Source organism: Alligator sinensis, unplaced genomic scaffold (assembly GCF_000455745.1).
Source record: "Alligator sinensis unplaced genomic scaffold, ASM45574v1 scaffold1241_1, whole genome shotgun sequence".
Classification (NCBI taxonomy): domain Eukaryota; kingdom Metazoa; phylum Chordata; order Crocodylia; family Alligatoridae; genus Alligator; species Alligator sinensis.
In genome coordinates, this window is record NW_005842202.1 from 1,806,453 (window position 1) to 1,823,891 (window position 17,439).

The window sequence follows — 17,439 nt, forward strand, 5'->3', positions numbered from 1 at the left end:
TGTCCGTGGCACCCGCTGTGGCTGCAACATGGCTCTTCTGGGTCAGGACTTACCCTCGAGCTCCTTCCCCAGAGCCCAAGTCAGGCCGAGGCCTGTGCACTGGTGCATAGCGCAGCTGGGCTGAAGGCAGGCGAGCAGGAACCCTGCCATGCCCTGTGGTTGTGCAGCACTCAGCACGGTGGCGTCCTGCCTGGGACTGTACTTCTGTGGCCCTTGGCAGCCTGTCCGTGGCTCTGGGGCACTGGCCACAGGACCCATCCGACTATCCCTAATCCTGTTTCCTCCCCGCTCTGCACCCCCTGGCCATGTTGTGGGGCCGGCAGCCCTCCCTGCCGAGTGAGCAGGTGTCTGTGCCGGCGTTTCTGTGGCAACGAGAGCCAGGGGACCATGCGGCGCACAAGGCTGGAGGCTGGAGAGTTTGGATGCTAACTGGTGTCAGCGCCGCGGTGGCACTTGCCATGCTGCCTGCCTGCCCCCACACGTCCCCACTGCTCCCCCATCTGCCCTCACAGCAGGCCCCAGGATGCACCACCTGTGCTGGTGCAGAGATGTGCTCTCTCACCTGGACTCACGGGTCTTGCTGCTTCCTTCTGAAGTCCTCATGCCAGCATCCCTGGAGCTCCCCCCATGGGCTCCAGATGCCTTGGTTCACCTGTGGTGGAGACGAGGGCAGAGAGAGGCCCGTCTACTCCAGAACCAGCCTGAAGACAAGGCCTAATTCTTATGGGCCCAGAAATGCTGCGTCTCGGGCATCTGTCGGTCACTTCTGGAGGCCCCGGGGACTAGGCCAGGGGCTTGTCCCTTCCTGCACTGGGGACCTGCTTCTCCTTTCCCCAGCCCTGTGCCTGATTCTCCCTCATAGGCCTCTCCCAGAGCCAGGCATCACACAAGGCTTCATTTAATTTCTTTAACTCACCTGCCCATCCTGAATACTTGCCCAGTGGGTCCCTCCAGGGCCCGGCTCAGCCGCTCAGGCTTGGAGAAGGATGAGGGGAGTGATGGCAGCCCTGACTTCAGACCTCACTCACTTCTGGGGCAACAGGATTCCCCATGGCCATGTCATCCCCTGGCCAGTGCAGGCTCCCTCCTCAGGTTATCCCTTTCACCACCCCACCGAGCTCTGTCTTGCCACCTCCTCCAGGGACAGAGACATGAGACTGCTTGGTATTCACAGTGAGGAGCCCCTTCCCTTATGCACACCAGCCTGGGGGAGCAAGGGGGCCAGGGACTGGTGACCCAGATACCTGCCTCATACTGATGGTGGTTTACCTGAGTCCCCAAAGAAAGAGCAGTCACTGTTCCAAGGAGGCTGGAGATGAGGGGAACCACCCCTTCCCATGCAAGCATCGTGGCAGCAGGCACAGGCTGAGAGGACATCATAGCAGGACCTGCTGGATAACAAAGCTTCGGTACAATCTTCTCCCTGCTCACCCAAGCCAGGGGCGGCTGCATACCACCAAGGGACAAGACGGGTGGGCAGAAGGCAGCACAGGAGTAGGCAATGCCTTGTCCCTCCTGCCCCAGGTCTGTCTGCACCTTCATTGCCAAGGGCTCAACCCTTTCTGCATTGGGGACCTGCTTTGCGTTCTCCTCCAGCCCTCTTCCTTGCTCTCAGCCTGGGCCTGGGCCTCTTTCTCCCTCATGGGCCTCTGCCATCAGAGCCAGGCACCATCAAGGCTTCATCTCATTCTCTTTCTCCACCAGCTCATCCCACACACTTGGCCAGTGGATCAGGCTGGTGCCTCCTTGCCCCCCAGCTCCAGGGTCCATGCATGCCTTTCCTATGAGCAGCCCACACTGCTCATAGGAGAGGCACTAGCCCAGGGGAGCCAGAAGGAAGCCTCTGCCTGGCTGGGTAGTGAGGAGTATGGCTTGTGCTCAGCTAGGACGTCCCTCTCCTTGCTCCAGAGTTCTGGCTACAGGCCAGGACTTCACGTCCTCCCAGAGCTTTCACCTGCAGGAAAACTCCTGGCTGAATGACAGCCGGGCAGTGGGATGAGGCGGGTGGGATCCTGGCAGCTCAGGCCCGTGCTAATGCACTGATGGTCTGTAAGTGGCCAGCTATTGATGAGGTGTCCAGTTAAAGAGTTAGTAAGACACTAAATCAGCCCATTGATCCCCAGGAGATCGATGGTGCTACAGACCTGATCACTGCAATGGGCAATTAACATCCTCTGGAATGAGCTGCCTTCATGTAACATCAAACGCTTCAACAGACAAATCCGATCGGGCCATTGAGCTGGCCCCTCCAACGTCTCCCAGGTCAGGGATGACACAGCTGCGTGTGGCACCCACCCACGGACCCTACTCCACCCGCCTTTGTCTACAAGGAAAGCCCAGAGCGGGTGGGTGGGCTTGGGCCCCGGTGGAGGAAACCCTCTGGATGATCAAGGACAGCACCCATCATTCGCCCAGACCACATGGCTGCCACCACAGGCAACAGGATCAGGGCCCACCGGTCTGGCTCCGCATGCCTCGCACCTGCCACCCGTGTGGGGTGGGTTGCAGCCCTCTCGGACACACTGTTCACCTGTGTCTGATCGAGAAAAGCCCATAACAGGCCCAGGGACATCAGGTTGGTTAGGAAAGCCTGGCACTGTCATGCTGCCCCCAGGCCAGCCCCTAGATGTGCTTCCTCAGCCTTCTCCCAGCCGAAGGCCAGTGCTGTGCCAGCCCCATCTCTGCCTCTGGAGAGCACCCTGGGAGGCTGTGATAGCTGGGGCAGAGCATACCCTGCTCTGGGGCCTACAGCAAGGCAAGGAGGGGCTCTGACCACGGTCCACACTGCCCTGCACATCCCCCCGTGCTTGCATCTCTATGCAGCCAGCCAGCAGAGCTGCAGCTGCAGCTGGGGCATGATGCTTGCCCTGATGGAGAGGGAGACTGAGGCCCAGCTGGCTTGGGAGGAGCTCGCAGTCAGACCTGTGTCCTGTAACAGTCTGTCCACCCAGGGACACAGGGATACACCAAGGCCTTCCTCCCTCCTTCTCTCATGTCCTGGGATCTTCTCCCAGCAGCCCCAGCCCCTTCTTCTTGCTGCCTGGCACTCTGAGCAGCACAGAGGCCATGGATACAAACGATGGCCCCGACTGCCCCAGTTGCAGCCGCAGCCCCTCCAGAGCAGCTCTTCTGAGGGGAAGATCTCTAACATCCAATGCACCCCTCTGCTGCCTCCCCCAGGGCCTTTCCCCTCCCTTTCTAACCACTAGTCCCACTCCCTAGGTCCCAGCCCCCTCATCCTAACTGCTTGCTCCATACCAAGCTGTCCGCGCATGCTCCGACTTTCTTCTCAGACCCCCTCCCCACCTCACCCACCACCGACTCAGCCACCAGCTCTCCAACTCTCCTGCTTCCTTTTCCCATGCCGGAGGGGATAATGGCTCCAACCTGCCTTTTCAAATCTCAGGCTGCAGCAGTGGTGGGATGCGAGTGGCAATGCAGGGATTCAAACCCAGGCCTCGGCAGCCTCCATGCCCACTGAGCCCCTGTCTCCCCTGCAGTGAGGGGTATGCATTCCTGAAACACTGGCCCCTCCTGGAAGCTCTTACCACCAGACAGGCCCGTGCTGGGAAGCCAAGCCCTCCATCATCCACGGGATCCCAGGAAACTTTCCCCCTCCTGTGCGGTCTGAAAAAGTTGGGAGTTGGGGGAAGTTCGAGGGGCCGCCCCGACACCGCCAGCCTGGAAAGAAAGGGGGGGAAAAAAATCAATAAATCTGAATCTAATCTACTAATAAAGGTTTAATGAGGACATAATGTTGATGGAACAGAACATTGTCGCAGAATAATCACTCCCAGCTGCTCTGTGAATGCGCAGACAAAGCCCTGCTCCGGTGACAATTTCCCTATTATAACAACTTCCTTTGTACTAGGCCAAATGCGCCGGGAAGATTTCGTCTCTTGCCACGGGGGCTGCTGGAGCAGTGGCTCAAACAGGACCTACTCCAGGGGACATTGCCCACAAGCCCCATAGAGGGCTGGGCTTGGACCAGCCTCCGCTCACCTGGGAGGCTTAAGCTGAGCCTGCATTGGCCAAGGCTGACTGGGAGCCACTGAGCTGCCCCCGTGCAGCTTCAGGAGGTCCAGCAGATCCAGACTGGCCAGGACTTGAGTTGCAAGCGGAAAAGGATCTTGGGTCCTGCAGTCACACCTGCTGCTTCCCCTAGCTCCAAAGCAGAGCATCCTCCCCGCCATGATACAGGCTACTCACCAGGATGCTGTGCTGCGATCCAGCCCCTCAGCGATGGGACACCTTGTTTGTACCGGAGACCTCACTTGGTGGGAATGGCTGATGGCTGCGCTTGGCGGGGTGAGGGGGTGGAGTGGCCTGGCTTGGGGACTCTGCTGCCCTTGACCTGGCCCAGCCAAGATCATCGGCAAAGGTCTCAAGCCTGACTTGCTGCAATCGAGGTCCAGCAGCTCAGGGCAGAGTGCCTCCTGCCTCGCCGAGGCCGTGGTGCTCATAGCCAGGCTCAGCCTTGGCACTCAGGGCAGGCAGCTGTGCTCTTTCCTCCAGCTGGAGAGAGTTAGCCCCTGCAGGGCCTGTGCACCTTTGCCATTGCAGGGCAGGACTGGAGGGAGCCCTCTCTCCTCGCCTCCCCCAGGTGCAGAGAGGGAGCATCAGGGGCTCAGATCTGTGCTTGCCCCCGCTCCCATTGCTTTTTTCCTCTGTTTCTATCCAGACACTTGGTCCCAGCAGTATCTCAGCATGCTCTACAAATGAGCACCCATCCCACGGGATGTTTTACCCCTCTGCTCCCCAGATCCAGCCTACCTGTGCCTCAGCCGCCCAGCACACACAGCTCCAGGCATTGCAGCAGCCTCCATAGCATGGTGCACTGTGCCCCATGTTGCCCCCAGGGGCAAATGCACCCACCTGTATCAGGATGGGATCCAGGCCCCACCAGCCCCGTGGCAGGGAAAGACTGATGCCTTCCCCGGGATGCTGCAGACAGCTCAACAGCTCTGCTCTGGGGTGCCGGCAATGAACCCACAGAGAGCGGCCCACTCTGTGCCAACAACCACCCTGTGGAGGCCTGGGGGTCTTGGTCATAGCCGGGGGCACAGGGCAAGGTCCCGGATCCGGTCAGAGCCCGGCAGTGTTCCCACGCCGATCTGGTGCTTCCCCACACGGTGGCAGCGTCGCCTAGTGTTTCTGGGACCAGGCAGGGCCAGAGCCGGGCAGGAGGGAGACGGGGTCCAGGCAGGTGCCGCACAGCTGGGGAAGGCTCCTGGTCCTGGCAGCACTCGCACCGAGCCCTGCAGCACCCAGCCAGGCTGGCCAGCAGCACCACCCTGCACCCCCAGCCCAGTGCCCCCACAGGGATGGGGGGCCCGCACGGAGACCGGGTGGCCTCGGGGAGGCATGCAGGTCACACCGGGGGGTCTCGGGTAGGAATGCAGGTCACTCCGGGAGGAAGAGAAATAGTTTGCATTCCTCCCAGCGCAACGCAGCCCCTTGGCCTGGGCACACCAGCCAGAAGGGTTGCATGGGCAACGTGTGGGGGATGCCCTCCCAGCAGATTCTGGCTCTGGGGGAGGACAACACACATGGGATCGAAGGGGCCTGAGAGCGGGTATCTGCAGGCTGGATGGAGCAGTGCCCCGGGGGCGGCACGTCTCGGTGCCGCGGCACCCACCCACACAATGGGACCCTGCCCCAAATGTGGCAGAGTGATGCCTGCTGGTGGTGTTTGCCGAGGCCCCAGGCCCAGGGCAGATGATGCGGGGCTTTCCCCAAATAGACCCCCCACCAAGGCTGGGGCTGATCCAGACCCAGGGAAGCAGGTGGAGAGACTCCCGGGGTGCCAAGCTTGGGCTGCCCTTTCCAATCCACAGAAGTGGCTGAAGTGCTACGTGTCCTAGCAAGGCCCATAGCTCAAGGGAAGGAGGGCCCAGTGGTCAGAGCACGGGTCCGGCTCTGCCACGAGCAGCCGGGCTGACCCCAGTGAGCTGCCCAGACCGAGACCCGCATGGGGGTTGAGGCGCCAACCTCCCGGCAAGCAGCACGGGTGCTCAGCACCTACAGATGAGTCAGAGGATCCGGTTGCCAGCACCTCTGTGGAGTGGGGCTGGGCAGCCACTGAGTGGCGGTGAGGGCACGGGCCCCTCCACCCAGGCAGCAATCACGCCCCTGGCACACGTGGCCTCGTGCACCATTACGGTTCAATTCGCAGAATCGGGGACTTCTCTTTCCAAGAGGAGACCCCAATCCTGTGCACCAGTGCGGCACCCTCTGGGCCCGGCGAGCTGCCCAGCCTTCCTCCCGAGCTGCTCTGCCTCCCCTGGAGGGGCTGGAGGGGGAGGAAGGCCGGGAGAAGAGTGAGCAGAGAGGAAATACATTAATTACAGCCCCTGCCTTGCCCCCCGACAGGCCTGTGTCGAGCTGCTAAATACGAGCGTGAGTGCAGCATGCCATACAGTTTGCAGCTAGATAAAAGGAGCGCAGACTTTGCCGTTAATGTAGTCAGTAAATAAATAAAGGAGGGCTTAAGCTTAGTGTACAGCAATCAGTTTAGAACTACAGGATAATTAACACAGCGGGGGGCCAGAGTACTCTATAGTCAGGTTTAAATGAACGAGTTCACTTTCATTGAAGCAAACTTGCTCAGCTCCCTGGTGAGCTGGGAACACATTTAGAAGAGCCAGCTCTGGCGGCTCGGCGCTGAGGCGCGCCAAGGCACACGCACGCATGCCGGGGACAGCCGTGCACGCGTGCACACACACACACGCTTCCCCTGAGGAGCCACCAGGCCCTCAGCACCCTCCGCTCAGTTGACCCCATGCATGGGCGAGGGGTCAGGTCCTAGCTCTCTCCTCGAATTCACCAGGGACCCCCAAAAACCGCTAGATAGATGCTTGCCAAAGAGAGCATGGGCAGCTCCAGGGCTCCATTCTGGATAACCTGACTCTCTAAGTAGGCCCAGCGCCAATGCTGGGTGTCAGCAGCTCCATCAGAGCCCAACAGGATCTGACCTAATGCACGCCTCAAATGCCAACCCCCCCTTGCCTCAGTTTCCCCCAGGTGCAAGGCTGCTCCCTGCTCTGAAAAGTGCTTCAGAGCATTGGCTGGAGACCCAGGAAGGCTACCGGGCCCCAGCACGGCCCATGTCTGGAAGAGCAAGCAGGTGCTCAGCCCGGGAGAGTCTGCACCCCACTCTCCTCTGCACCTAGCCGGCAGTGCCAAGGGGCCAGAAGGCAGCATGAGTTTAATTCCTCCACACTGAACAGCCCCTTGCACCACCAGGATGATATAAGGGGGCGGCATGAGCAAGAGTCTGGAGCTTCTTGCCCGGCTATTTCCCTCACCAGCTCCATCTCCTTACTTGAGTCTTGTCCTTTGGGGGAGACTCTTGCTGAAAAACTAACACAGGTTTCCAGCCTGGGCAGCTGCTGGGTGAAGCCCAGAAACCTGGTCTGAGCATCCCCTCAAGCCTCCAGACCCAGGAGAGCAGCATAGCCCGGGGTTTAATTACTGAAGACTCGTGGTTTTCAAGCCGCTCTCTTGAATTCGTGGGCCGGCTCCTGAGTTTCGAAGCCTCGCGACAGGCCACGCTGCTCGCTCAGTGCAGGGAAATGGGCCCGAGAGCCGCAGGGAGGATGAGGAGGATGAAGCAAAGGACTTGCTGCCTCTCCCGGGGTCGGTCTTGGTTCCACAGAGCAGATCCAGAGGAAGAGCAGGACGTCCAGCCTCTATCGGGTCCTCGTCCTGCTGGAGGGAAGCACCTTATCCCTTCCCGTGGCTGGAGGAGTGGGGGTCTGCTCGGTGGTCCGGCTGCTGCGAGTGGTCGGGCAATGGGCCTGCTCCACTTTTACCCGCTCAAGGCAGCATCGGCTTTGGCAGAGACTGTCGGCCCTGCGCCGGCTCTCAGCTGCGAGCCAGGCCTCCCTTAGCCAGGCAGCGAGGAGTCCCTCGGATCACACCCCGCACGGCATCCCTCCGAGGGTGAAGGGACCCCAGTCCGGAGGCTGGTCCAGCATCCCCCAGCGCCCCAGGGTGCTCCTTCCCCAGCCCCGAGCAGCGCAGGCATCGCCGGGGGCTGGCTGCCGGGGGGCAGACAAGACTGTATAAATATGGTGCAGGGGATTTAATGAAGGGCACAAAGCTTTGTCAGGCTTGCGCTGTCAGGGCCCCTTTTCATCCATTAGATCATATCTGGGTCAAAGAGCACATAAGGATGGGCCGCCCTCGCGGTCACACAAAGCCTATTCAGCAGGGTCACTATTCACTCACCTCTTCTCACCCATATCCAGGGGGCACATGACCCACCCAGAGAGCCTAAGCCTCTGCTTTGATGTCCCGGAGCAGAGAGCTGCTATTAAATGTTGTTTTAGAGATGGAGATCCCGCGGCCTCCCCATCTGTGCAGAGGATGCTCGGACGGGGAGCAGGCCGCAGCGACGCCGAGAGCGGTGCAAGGGCAAGGGGCTAAAGGAAATACACCACCTCATCTGGCCCCATGGCAGCATGCGCCGGCTCTTTGAGAGGACCTTGGCTTATTCGAGCTTCCAGCATGAGACAGCAAAGGGGAGCCAGGAGGCATGAGCCACGAGAGCTCCCCAGCATGCAGTGATGTGCAGGAGCAAGCAGACTGTGCAAGGGGGGGTCCTCGTTAAGTCAAGTTCATTAAGGATCTTGCTGGCTGCTCCCACCCTCCCTCAGCCTCTCTCTGGACCCTTAGAGACACACGCGAGGCTCTTCTCACCTCCCGGGTGCAGAGAAGGGAATGCCTAGGGATGCTGCCAGCAGCTGGTGCTCACCCCAGCAAAGGTGCATCCCATTTGCCCAGCCTAGATGCTCTCCCACCTGGTGCAACAGGCTAATGGTGGACTCCGATACAGGACAGAGGTGCAGTGAGGCCGTGCGGGGGAGGCTGTCAGGCAGGCCGTGCCCTGAAGGAGGTTTGGGCAGCCCCATGGCACGATGATTGCTCTTGGGTGCAATAAGCAATAATAAATACAAAAGGGCTCAGCTGTCCGTATTGCAGCCACACAGCACAGCATACAGGGGCTGATGCAGCCAGCTCTGGGCAGCTCAGAGGACCATCCACGTGATGATGGCACCATCCGGGTGGGAGGAAGGCATCTGTGGCAGCAAGGGCCTCACCAGCTCTACATTACTGACTGATAAAGCCACTGATTTCAGCCCCTTTGCACAACAATCCTCACCCGCCGGCTTGGGGTGTCCTAGCTCTCTGCTGTGCAAACAGCAGCACCCTTGGGGGACATGCTTTTCCCCCACCTCCGACGCAGACCACGCTGTCTCAGCCAGAGCCCGGATGCCTCCAAAGCGAAGACCACGAGCTGCTACGTGCGAGTGGAAGAGCTAACGCGGGTGCTCCCACCCTGGCTGCTCCCATGGCATTGGGCCGGTCCCTGGGGCCAAGACCAACAGAAGCGCCTTGGGATTTTGGGGAGCTCACTTGAGGCAAGCAGGGGCCTGGTTTTCAGATGGGCGAGCACTCAGCGCATGGTGAAGATCAGGCCCTTTCAAAGCATCTCTGACGGGGCGGGCATCCCAAATCAAGAGCAACTCTCGATAACCTTGGCCCCGTATCTCAGTTTCCCCACCGAGATGGAGGTGGGAGAACGGCACTCCTGCGCCAAGGGGAGTCAGAGGGTGCGGTGGCAGCGAGGAGCAAGACCCGCTATTACTCTTTCCAACCATAGTTTTAAAAGCGATTCAGGGCACTAATTTTACCTGGAGCATTCAGGGCAGCTGAGGTCCATCCAATGCCATCTCGCAGCTACTTGAAGACAACGCTTACCCCGAACCATCAAAGAAGAAGCCAACTGTGATGCATTGACGTTGTTAAAAGCCACCTGCTAAGACAGGAGCCAGCAGCATCTCCTGCTTCCGAATGGATCTGGGCCGAGGCCGACGTCCGCGGTACGGGGGAAAAGCAGCAAGCATCTTCCCAACGCTCCCTGAAAAGTGAAGGCGGCTTGCATGGAAATAGCATCAATGCCAACCCTCCTCGCAGCCCCGTTCAATACGGATCAGGTCAGGTTTTAGCTCATTCGATGGATTTCTCTTCTTCCCAGCAGAGAAACGTCTGCGCGGAGAACGACAGAAGGAGGAGGCAGCAAGCAGAGACGACTGAATTAACTTTATTATTTTTCTAACTGCAGATTCAAGGTATACAACTGAACATTGCTATTTTTCTTATGAGACTTATAAATAAAAATACAAAAAATGTTCACTACAAAAAAATCTACTGTTAGTAGGATGTAAAAAATATTCTCTTTGCTATAGAAGGCACGAACTTCACTTAGTGACACATGGAGAGAAAAAAACCTGCAGCAGTAAATTCTTTTTTTTTTTCTTTTTTTTTTCCTCTGTCAGAAACACTGAAGTTTTACAAAGAAATGCATCTGAATCTACACAGAACGAAGGCAGATGCCGAGAGCTGCAACTAGGAGACATCACAAGTTGGGATTTTTTTTTTTTTCAATTTTTTAGCTAACTGCATCTGTGGCTAGAGAACGGATAGGACTCGCAAGCAGTACTGCAAAGAAAGGAACAGAACGAGAAAACAAACGGAGAAGAGAGTTTGTACAAAAAAAATAGGAACCAATAATCTGATAAAACAAAACAAAAAATTGGGCACCTTCTAAAATTAGGCTAACAGGAGGTGCTGAGGTAGACGGAACTATAACATCAATTAATTAAAAACACTATTTTTAATACAGAGCAATCAGACTGGCACTTGTGCTGTCACGACATAAAAGACAAGCAATGAAAAAAAGCCTTAGTTTGCTTCGCCCAGCAGGGCAGTTGGTCCTCAGTGCTATAATATACATATATATACTTATATATATATGGATAGATGTCATGGAGCTTTTACCATGGCTTCTTAGCCTTAAAAGATCATGCATACATAACACTATGTGAAACAAATACTATGATGCACACCAAAAGGTTGGCACTCTGAGCAGAAGGATGTCATGGTACCGCTACTTCTCATCAGCCACTTGCGCTGAAATGATATTTCAGAGCTGCCCAGCGGAGCTGAATTGCCTGCCTTCTTTCCTTCCTGCTTTTCTGCAACCCTCTCTCTCATCTCCTGGGCTGATCCTGGAGCAGCCTTGGGGTGAGACGCAGAGCAGCAGATGATCTCCGGGGAGGGGAGCGATGGGAAACTTATGGGGCTCAAAGGGGAGTGAAAAAATAATACAAATGTCATCGTCTTGTCTGACAACTTTTCACTCAACCAAGTTCTTGTCTCTGATTTAAGCTGTTCCTGCAACTTGATTTCAGGCTCTTTGGGGTCCAGGAGGACACAAAACTTTAGCTTGACACAGTGACAAGTCACGGGGGCAAAAATGCCCCAGCAGCAAGGATGGGGCAGGTAAAGACAAGGTCTCCCAAAGAGCAGAGAAAACCCCCACGCTGTGACCGCAGCTGTGTGCTCAGTTGTACCATGGCATCCCCCTGCCAGCAGCACCCACTTACTGCCAAAAGGTACCATTATACTTGTGAGAAACTGCAGCAATTCTGTTCTTTTAACTGTGAAAAAACTGGTTTCAGGCACAAAGATTAAACAAGCCATTCTCCAAAGTTACATCCTGGATTGTACTAAATCAGCATCTGTCTTGTTTCCCCTTCCCAACACAAAGCAGCAAAGATATTATCCATTGTATATGTATATGTGTGTATATAGAGAGCTATATATGTCTATGCGTAAAAAGGATCTTAATGCTTTGAATTAAGAGACAACAGTTTAACTTTATTCCCAAAACAATACCACAGACAACCAGGTATATATTCAAAACAAATGCTGTGTAGAGAGGCATGATGTGGACGCACATAGTCAGCTTTCTGCTTTGCATCTGGAGAAGTTTGTGATAGACCTCTATAAGGCAGTTACAATTCTAGTCCAATAAACAGTACCATATACTGTGATAAGCTGTGCTCTGAATGGTAACCGACTGTTGAAAGCGGAAATTATTGACCTGGCCAACAGAGCAAAGAAGTGATGCTGCTTCAGATAAAATTGCACACAATACTTCCACCTGCCCCATCAGAAGATTGTACTTCCTCACGGAGGTGCGTGGGGGAATGCAAAGTGCTTCCCTCGACATTTCAGCCCTGAGCCCCCTGTGAAGTCAGCAGCTCCGTGTGCTGCTCGACGTGTTTGTGCTGCGGCCGCGCGTTCCCGAATGTTCACTGCGCGGCGAAGGCAAATTAAATCTTCTCGGGTGGGCAGGGAGGGGGAAGAATTTGCTTCTCTGCAGCAAACAGTAAGCAAGAATGATTGTTGCACTGTCGTAGCATAACTCCAAAGCACAACAAGGCATCGGCCGTGAACTCACCGACACCTTGAAGTATATGTTCTGCCCCCTCTGCCCCGAGCCTACGGTAGCAGATGTAGGAAATCTGCACCCGACATGCAGCGTTCGTGTACGGTTTCTGTGTGTGCTTCCGAAGCTGCAACATCGCTTTGATTTAGTACCATCCAACACTGCAACACTGGATTACAACAATACTGCATGATTTAATACACAACCGCACGCACAAAAAGCATACGCACACACACACGCAGGCACGCACGCGCACGCACACACACGCACACTGATTCCTGTTCACATTACAAAAGGAAGGGCAAAGTCCGGTGGGTGGGAACCGACACAGGGACTAACAAATATTACAAAAATATTACACTTTGTAAATACCAGTTCAACCCTTTCAGCTTTGTGACTGGGTGGGGGAAGGGGCGGGTGGACGGGCAAAAATGGGTTCATTCTGCGGGAACATCTTTAAACATTTGTGTGTGTGGGTGTGGGTGTGTGTGTGTTTGACATCGGTTCTAGTTGTGAGACGTCTGCGATTATCATCGTCATCATCTCGTGGCCATCGCTGGCTAACGCACACCTGACACGTTAGTGCATATGCGTGGATCCGAGTTCTGCCCTAAGTGATTTCAGACTCACGGTTTTCACATTATAAACAAGACTCTACTCTTCTATTCACATATTCAAGTTTAACTCTTTCTTTCCAAAGCACTAAAATTTCACTAGACTGTCCGTTGCCCTGCTCCACTGCCAGAAGAAGTTATTTCCCCCAGTTTAAGGCCTTCAGATATTTCCCGACAGTCGAGACAGGGCTGGGGGGCTGGGTGGGGACAGTAGAAACACCCCTCAATTTTTTTTTTTTCCCTTTACTTCCATCTACAAAATTCTTCCCTAACTTTTTTTTTTTTGTGTTTAATATAAATGCAGCTAAATTACAACATAATATACAATCGCAAATAAAGCATGAGATGAAAATCGAAATGACATCACAAAGCAAAACACAAATATTGCAAAATGTGCTTTTGTAACTGCAAAATAAAAACGAAAACCCCAACGAAACAAACATAAGAGGTAGCTTTCAGAATCAACGACCCAGCCTCTGTCAGGCAGGCCGTCAAAAAATACCAATTTTGGTAATGATAATGCACAAAAGGAGGCTGACGACAAAAAATAAAACAAAACAAAAAACCCAACAACGGACCCCCCCCTCCCCACCCCCACCGTAAACTCACTTTCGCGGCTGCCATGGCACTCTAGCAGAGCACGCGATCCACGTGCGGCACGTCGCCCACCTGCGACGTGGCCTTTAGCAACCTAGTCATTTAAAAAGACCAAGCCAAACAAAAACCCAACAATAAAAGCTCATGAGGTCACAAAAAAACGAGGTAATTTCAAGTAAAATGTGCTAAACAAATATTCAAACTTAAAAAAAAAAAAAAAGAAGCACAACACAAAGAAAAGCCTTCTTTTCCCATTCATTCCTTCATCGCTTCTGGGATGTGAGGGCTGGGCAAAAAAATTAATTGGCATGTTCCAAACAGCTGTTCTGATTTCTTTTCTTTTCTTTTTTTTTTTAAAGAAAAAAGCAGGCTCTTGGCCTGGGCAAGACTCCTGCACCCAGATGGGGAGCAGTTCCCAAGGAGCTCCTGTTTTACAAAGGAGAACGCGGCCGGATTGCAAGGACGCAAGGACGCAAAGCAAGCTCCCGCGCAGCACAATGCACACAACATCCAGCACCCGGGTGCCTCAACTGCCCCCCGTTCATCAACTGAGCTTGGCATGAGCCAGGCTGGGTTGCTCCTATGCCTTGCAAGCCATGGGAATGGCAAGAGCGCATGGGCTTGGGGTGGGGGCAGAGACTCATCCATCATTTCTTGCAGAGCCCTGGCAATGCCCAAGCTCCAGGGGCATCTTCAGAGCAGCCAAAACTGCAGTTCCCTCTTGAGGAAAGCAGCACGGTGCCCCCCTGGCTGGGCTCCGCCACACACACTGCAACATTTACCTTCTGCCCACCCCCAGAATGAGAAAATCGTTGCTTTAAAAATGCATAGAAAGGTCTTTGGTCAGGAAAAAGGGCAGCAGCCTGGAGGCAATCCCTGCAGCCAGCTCCTAAGCTCTGGACTGTGCAGAACGGCTTTGCACAAGGGAGGATGGTCACCGCACCCACGACTCACCCCTCTGCTGGCATGTCCCCCTCCACCTCTCAGCACTTGCCTTTCCCACCGCAGACTAACTCAGAGGTGGACGGAGGGCTGACACGCGGGCACGGTTGTGGGCATGGCCCACATGTGGACAAAGGAGCTGCCCCCAGCGTGCTGGGCAAGGGGCTGCTGCAGCAGTGAGTTGCTCAGCCAGGCAGGGACCTGCAAGGAGCCTGCAGGCACTTGCCAGGCAGGCTAGTTTCCTCCAGAAGAAAGGGGTTTTTAATTGTGGGGTATTATCTGGGTCTCCACTGCGCGTGCATTGGCGGTTCAGGGCCAAAGCAGCGAAGCGCAGGAGAAAACCACGGCAAGACTCAGCTCGTTTCCCTCCTGCCCTGGGGAGCCGGGCTCAGAGCCTCTACAGCAACTCCTGCTCCAGGCACCCGATTTGATAGGGTCCCCGAGGACACCAGGCCTGAAAACCAGGCTTCTTCTGGGGGCTGGAGTCAGGCAGACACCTCTTATCATGGCTCACCCAAGCCCCTCCACGCTACATGATACCTTTGGCTGCCACACACAACCCCGGGCAGACCGCCGCAGCTCCAGCCCTTTGCACCAAGCGTCCCCAGCTCTGGTTCGAAAGGAGCCACAGGCAAGTCAAAACCAGACCTGAAAAGCAAGGACGCTTCTCCATGTGGGACTGGAGCGGCGGGTCTCTGCTATCCTGGCAGAGGCAGCTCAGCAGTGCGGGAGAGCAGCTCAAACCAAGGGGAGAGCAGGGAAAGGACAGCGGTTCGCCCAGGAAAGGAAACCTCCCATGGATCTCAGGCCCCGAAACATCGGCATGGCCCCCCCACCGGCGCTAGCTCCCAAGCCCTTGTGTGCGGTCACAAGCAGCAAGCGAGCGGTGGCTGCGGCTGCACGCGGGTGCAATGGCAAAGCATACACAAGAGCTCAAGGGGAGTCTCACCCCCCAACCCAGAGTAAAAGGACCCTTTCCTGCCCCTACCCCCCCTGCCACAAACCAGAAGAGAGGATGCTTTTAGTCACAACAGCAACAACAACAACAACAAGAAAAACAAAAAAAAAGAAAGAAAAGGCCATGGATGATGCATTTTTTTGCCCAGTCTTTCCCGACTCCACTCCTTCCCCTTCGTGTCCCTCAGACGTAGCACAGGTAGAGATAGGTCTTCTCTATCCTCCAGTCGGTGGGGATCTCCTCGGGCTTGTGGCTCTTCATGTGTTTCTGCATGGCGGAGAGGCTGGGGCAGTACTCCAGGCAGATAGTGCACTGGTAGGGGGAAGCGCCGTTGTGGGTCCTGAGATGTTTGATCATGGCAGAGTAATCTCGGGACCGCTGGTGACACAGCTTGCACTCGAAAGGTTTCTCACCTGCAGAGGGGAAATGGAAAGGTCAGGCGGCGCTGGCTGCTCTGGGCATCACCTGGCCCTCTCTGGGTGCTCCCCAAAAGTCACTGGGCAAAGTGACTTGGCCAAGGTTGCACAGGGAGTCGGTTGCAGAGCAGATCACACTTACCTTCTCCCTAGAGTGCTTTGAAATCTAGAGGTGATGCATGCTAGGTCTCCCTGTAACTGGTCTCTGCCCTGCTGCTGCGTATGGCATGCCTTGTCATTCACAGCTCTCGCGGTGTGCGGAGCCCACTGCCACTAGACACTGCAAAGGCCAGGCACTGGGCATCATGCAAAGCTGCAATCAGGACTGTGCAAGACTAATGCTCACATAGGGAAGAGGGGGAAATACACACAGCAAAATCTCATGCTCCGGGGCAGGAGCCAACTCCAGCTGAGGCGCTTGGGAGGAAACTTCTCGCAGGGGCAGGTTATGCAGGCATTGCTGGGTTCCTCGCACCTGCCTTTCAGACAACTGGTACTAATCCTTGCTGCAGTCTGACCCAGGTGGGCCTGGTGGAGCCTGGCAATCGCTACGCATTTCAGTGGTGACTAAAAACCAGGCACCTGGTGAGAAGCGGGACCCTGTTCCTCCAGGGTACCTGCTTTCTTTGCTTATTCAGTCGCAGACACCGGCGAATCATTTTGATAACGCACGAGGCTGATGCTGAGATTTCAGAGACTCGCTTCGATGCAGTAATTAACTGCCTGGCCTTCCCGATATTGATACTCGCTCTGTGCACAGACACAGCGAATAATGAAGTAATGAACAGCAAAAGTGATCTAAATATTGATCCACTATTTACAATAGTTACATGCTGACGCATTCAATGATTCATTATCCTCAGCAGCCATCCTGGATTCCTGCAGAACCGCAGCATCGTCCCCGGACCAAAGGCCCGAGGTTCTGGCAGCATCAGAGGCAGAGATTTAGACCTTGAACTGCAAAACCTTGCGGGGGCACAGGGTGCATGTATTCAAAGGAGAAGGGACCTTGGGTTTCAGCTGCTCCAGAGCAAGAAGGGAGCAAACAGGGACAGATCGGAGCCCGTAGCACCCGTCACTGCCCAGGGCCAGCATACAGCGCAGGGCAGCAGACCCACACCATGACATGGGAACTGGCCTGAGGAGCTTTGGCTGGAAAACAACCTTTCCACTGCATCCCTTGTATCCTCCAGGGGCTGGTGGATGCTATAACTATACAGCCAGGTGCTCAGAGGTGCAGAGCTGACAGTGGGACGGGCACATCTGGGAATAGGATGCTGGGATTTCACCCTCCCCTCCAACTTCACTCCCACTGCTTGCACACAGTCAGGGTAGGAGAAACCGTCCCTGCACCCAGCTGGATCCTGCATCCTGGATCCCAGCAGCAGCCACTACTGCTGCACAGGCCAGAGGCCTCCCATGGGGCATGGGACAGAGGAGCACATGGTGCTGGAGGGCAACTTGGAAGCTTTAGCCAAAGTTGTGCATGGCCTGTCCAAGTGTATCACCCTGCAAAGGGTTGCATGGGGCATTTCTACTGCACATCCCTGCAGACCCCAGTACCTGCAGGAGCCATGCCCCATCCTGCCCAGCCTGCCAGGGCTTGCTTTA

General features: G+C 55.5%; 1 protein-coding gene across 2 annotated transcripts in view; it reads right to left on the reverse strand.

Annotated features, from left to right (window-relative positions):
* Positions 1-10,092: 10,092 nt before the first annotated feature.
* Positions 10,093-17,439, reverse strand: part of ZBTB16 (zinc finger and BTB domain containing 16) — a 164,989-nt gene continuing 157,642 nt past the window's right edge. For both annotated transcript variants that reach the window (XM_006026664.2, XM_006026663.2), the window contains one exon: positions 10,093-15,825. In XM_006026664.2, coding sequence (XP_006026726.1) covers positions 15,596-15,825 — 230 coding nt within the window. In that variant the 3' untranslated portion in view covers positions 10,093-15,595. The remainder of the gene's footprint in view (positions 15,826-17,439) is intronic.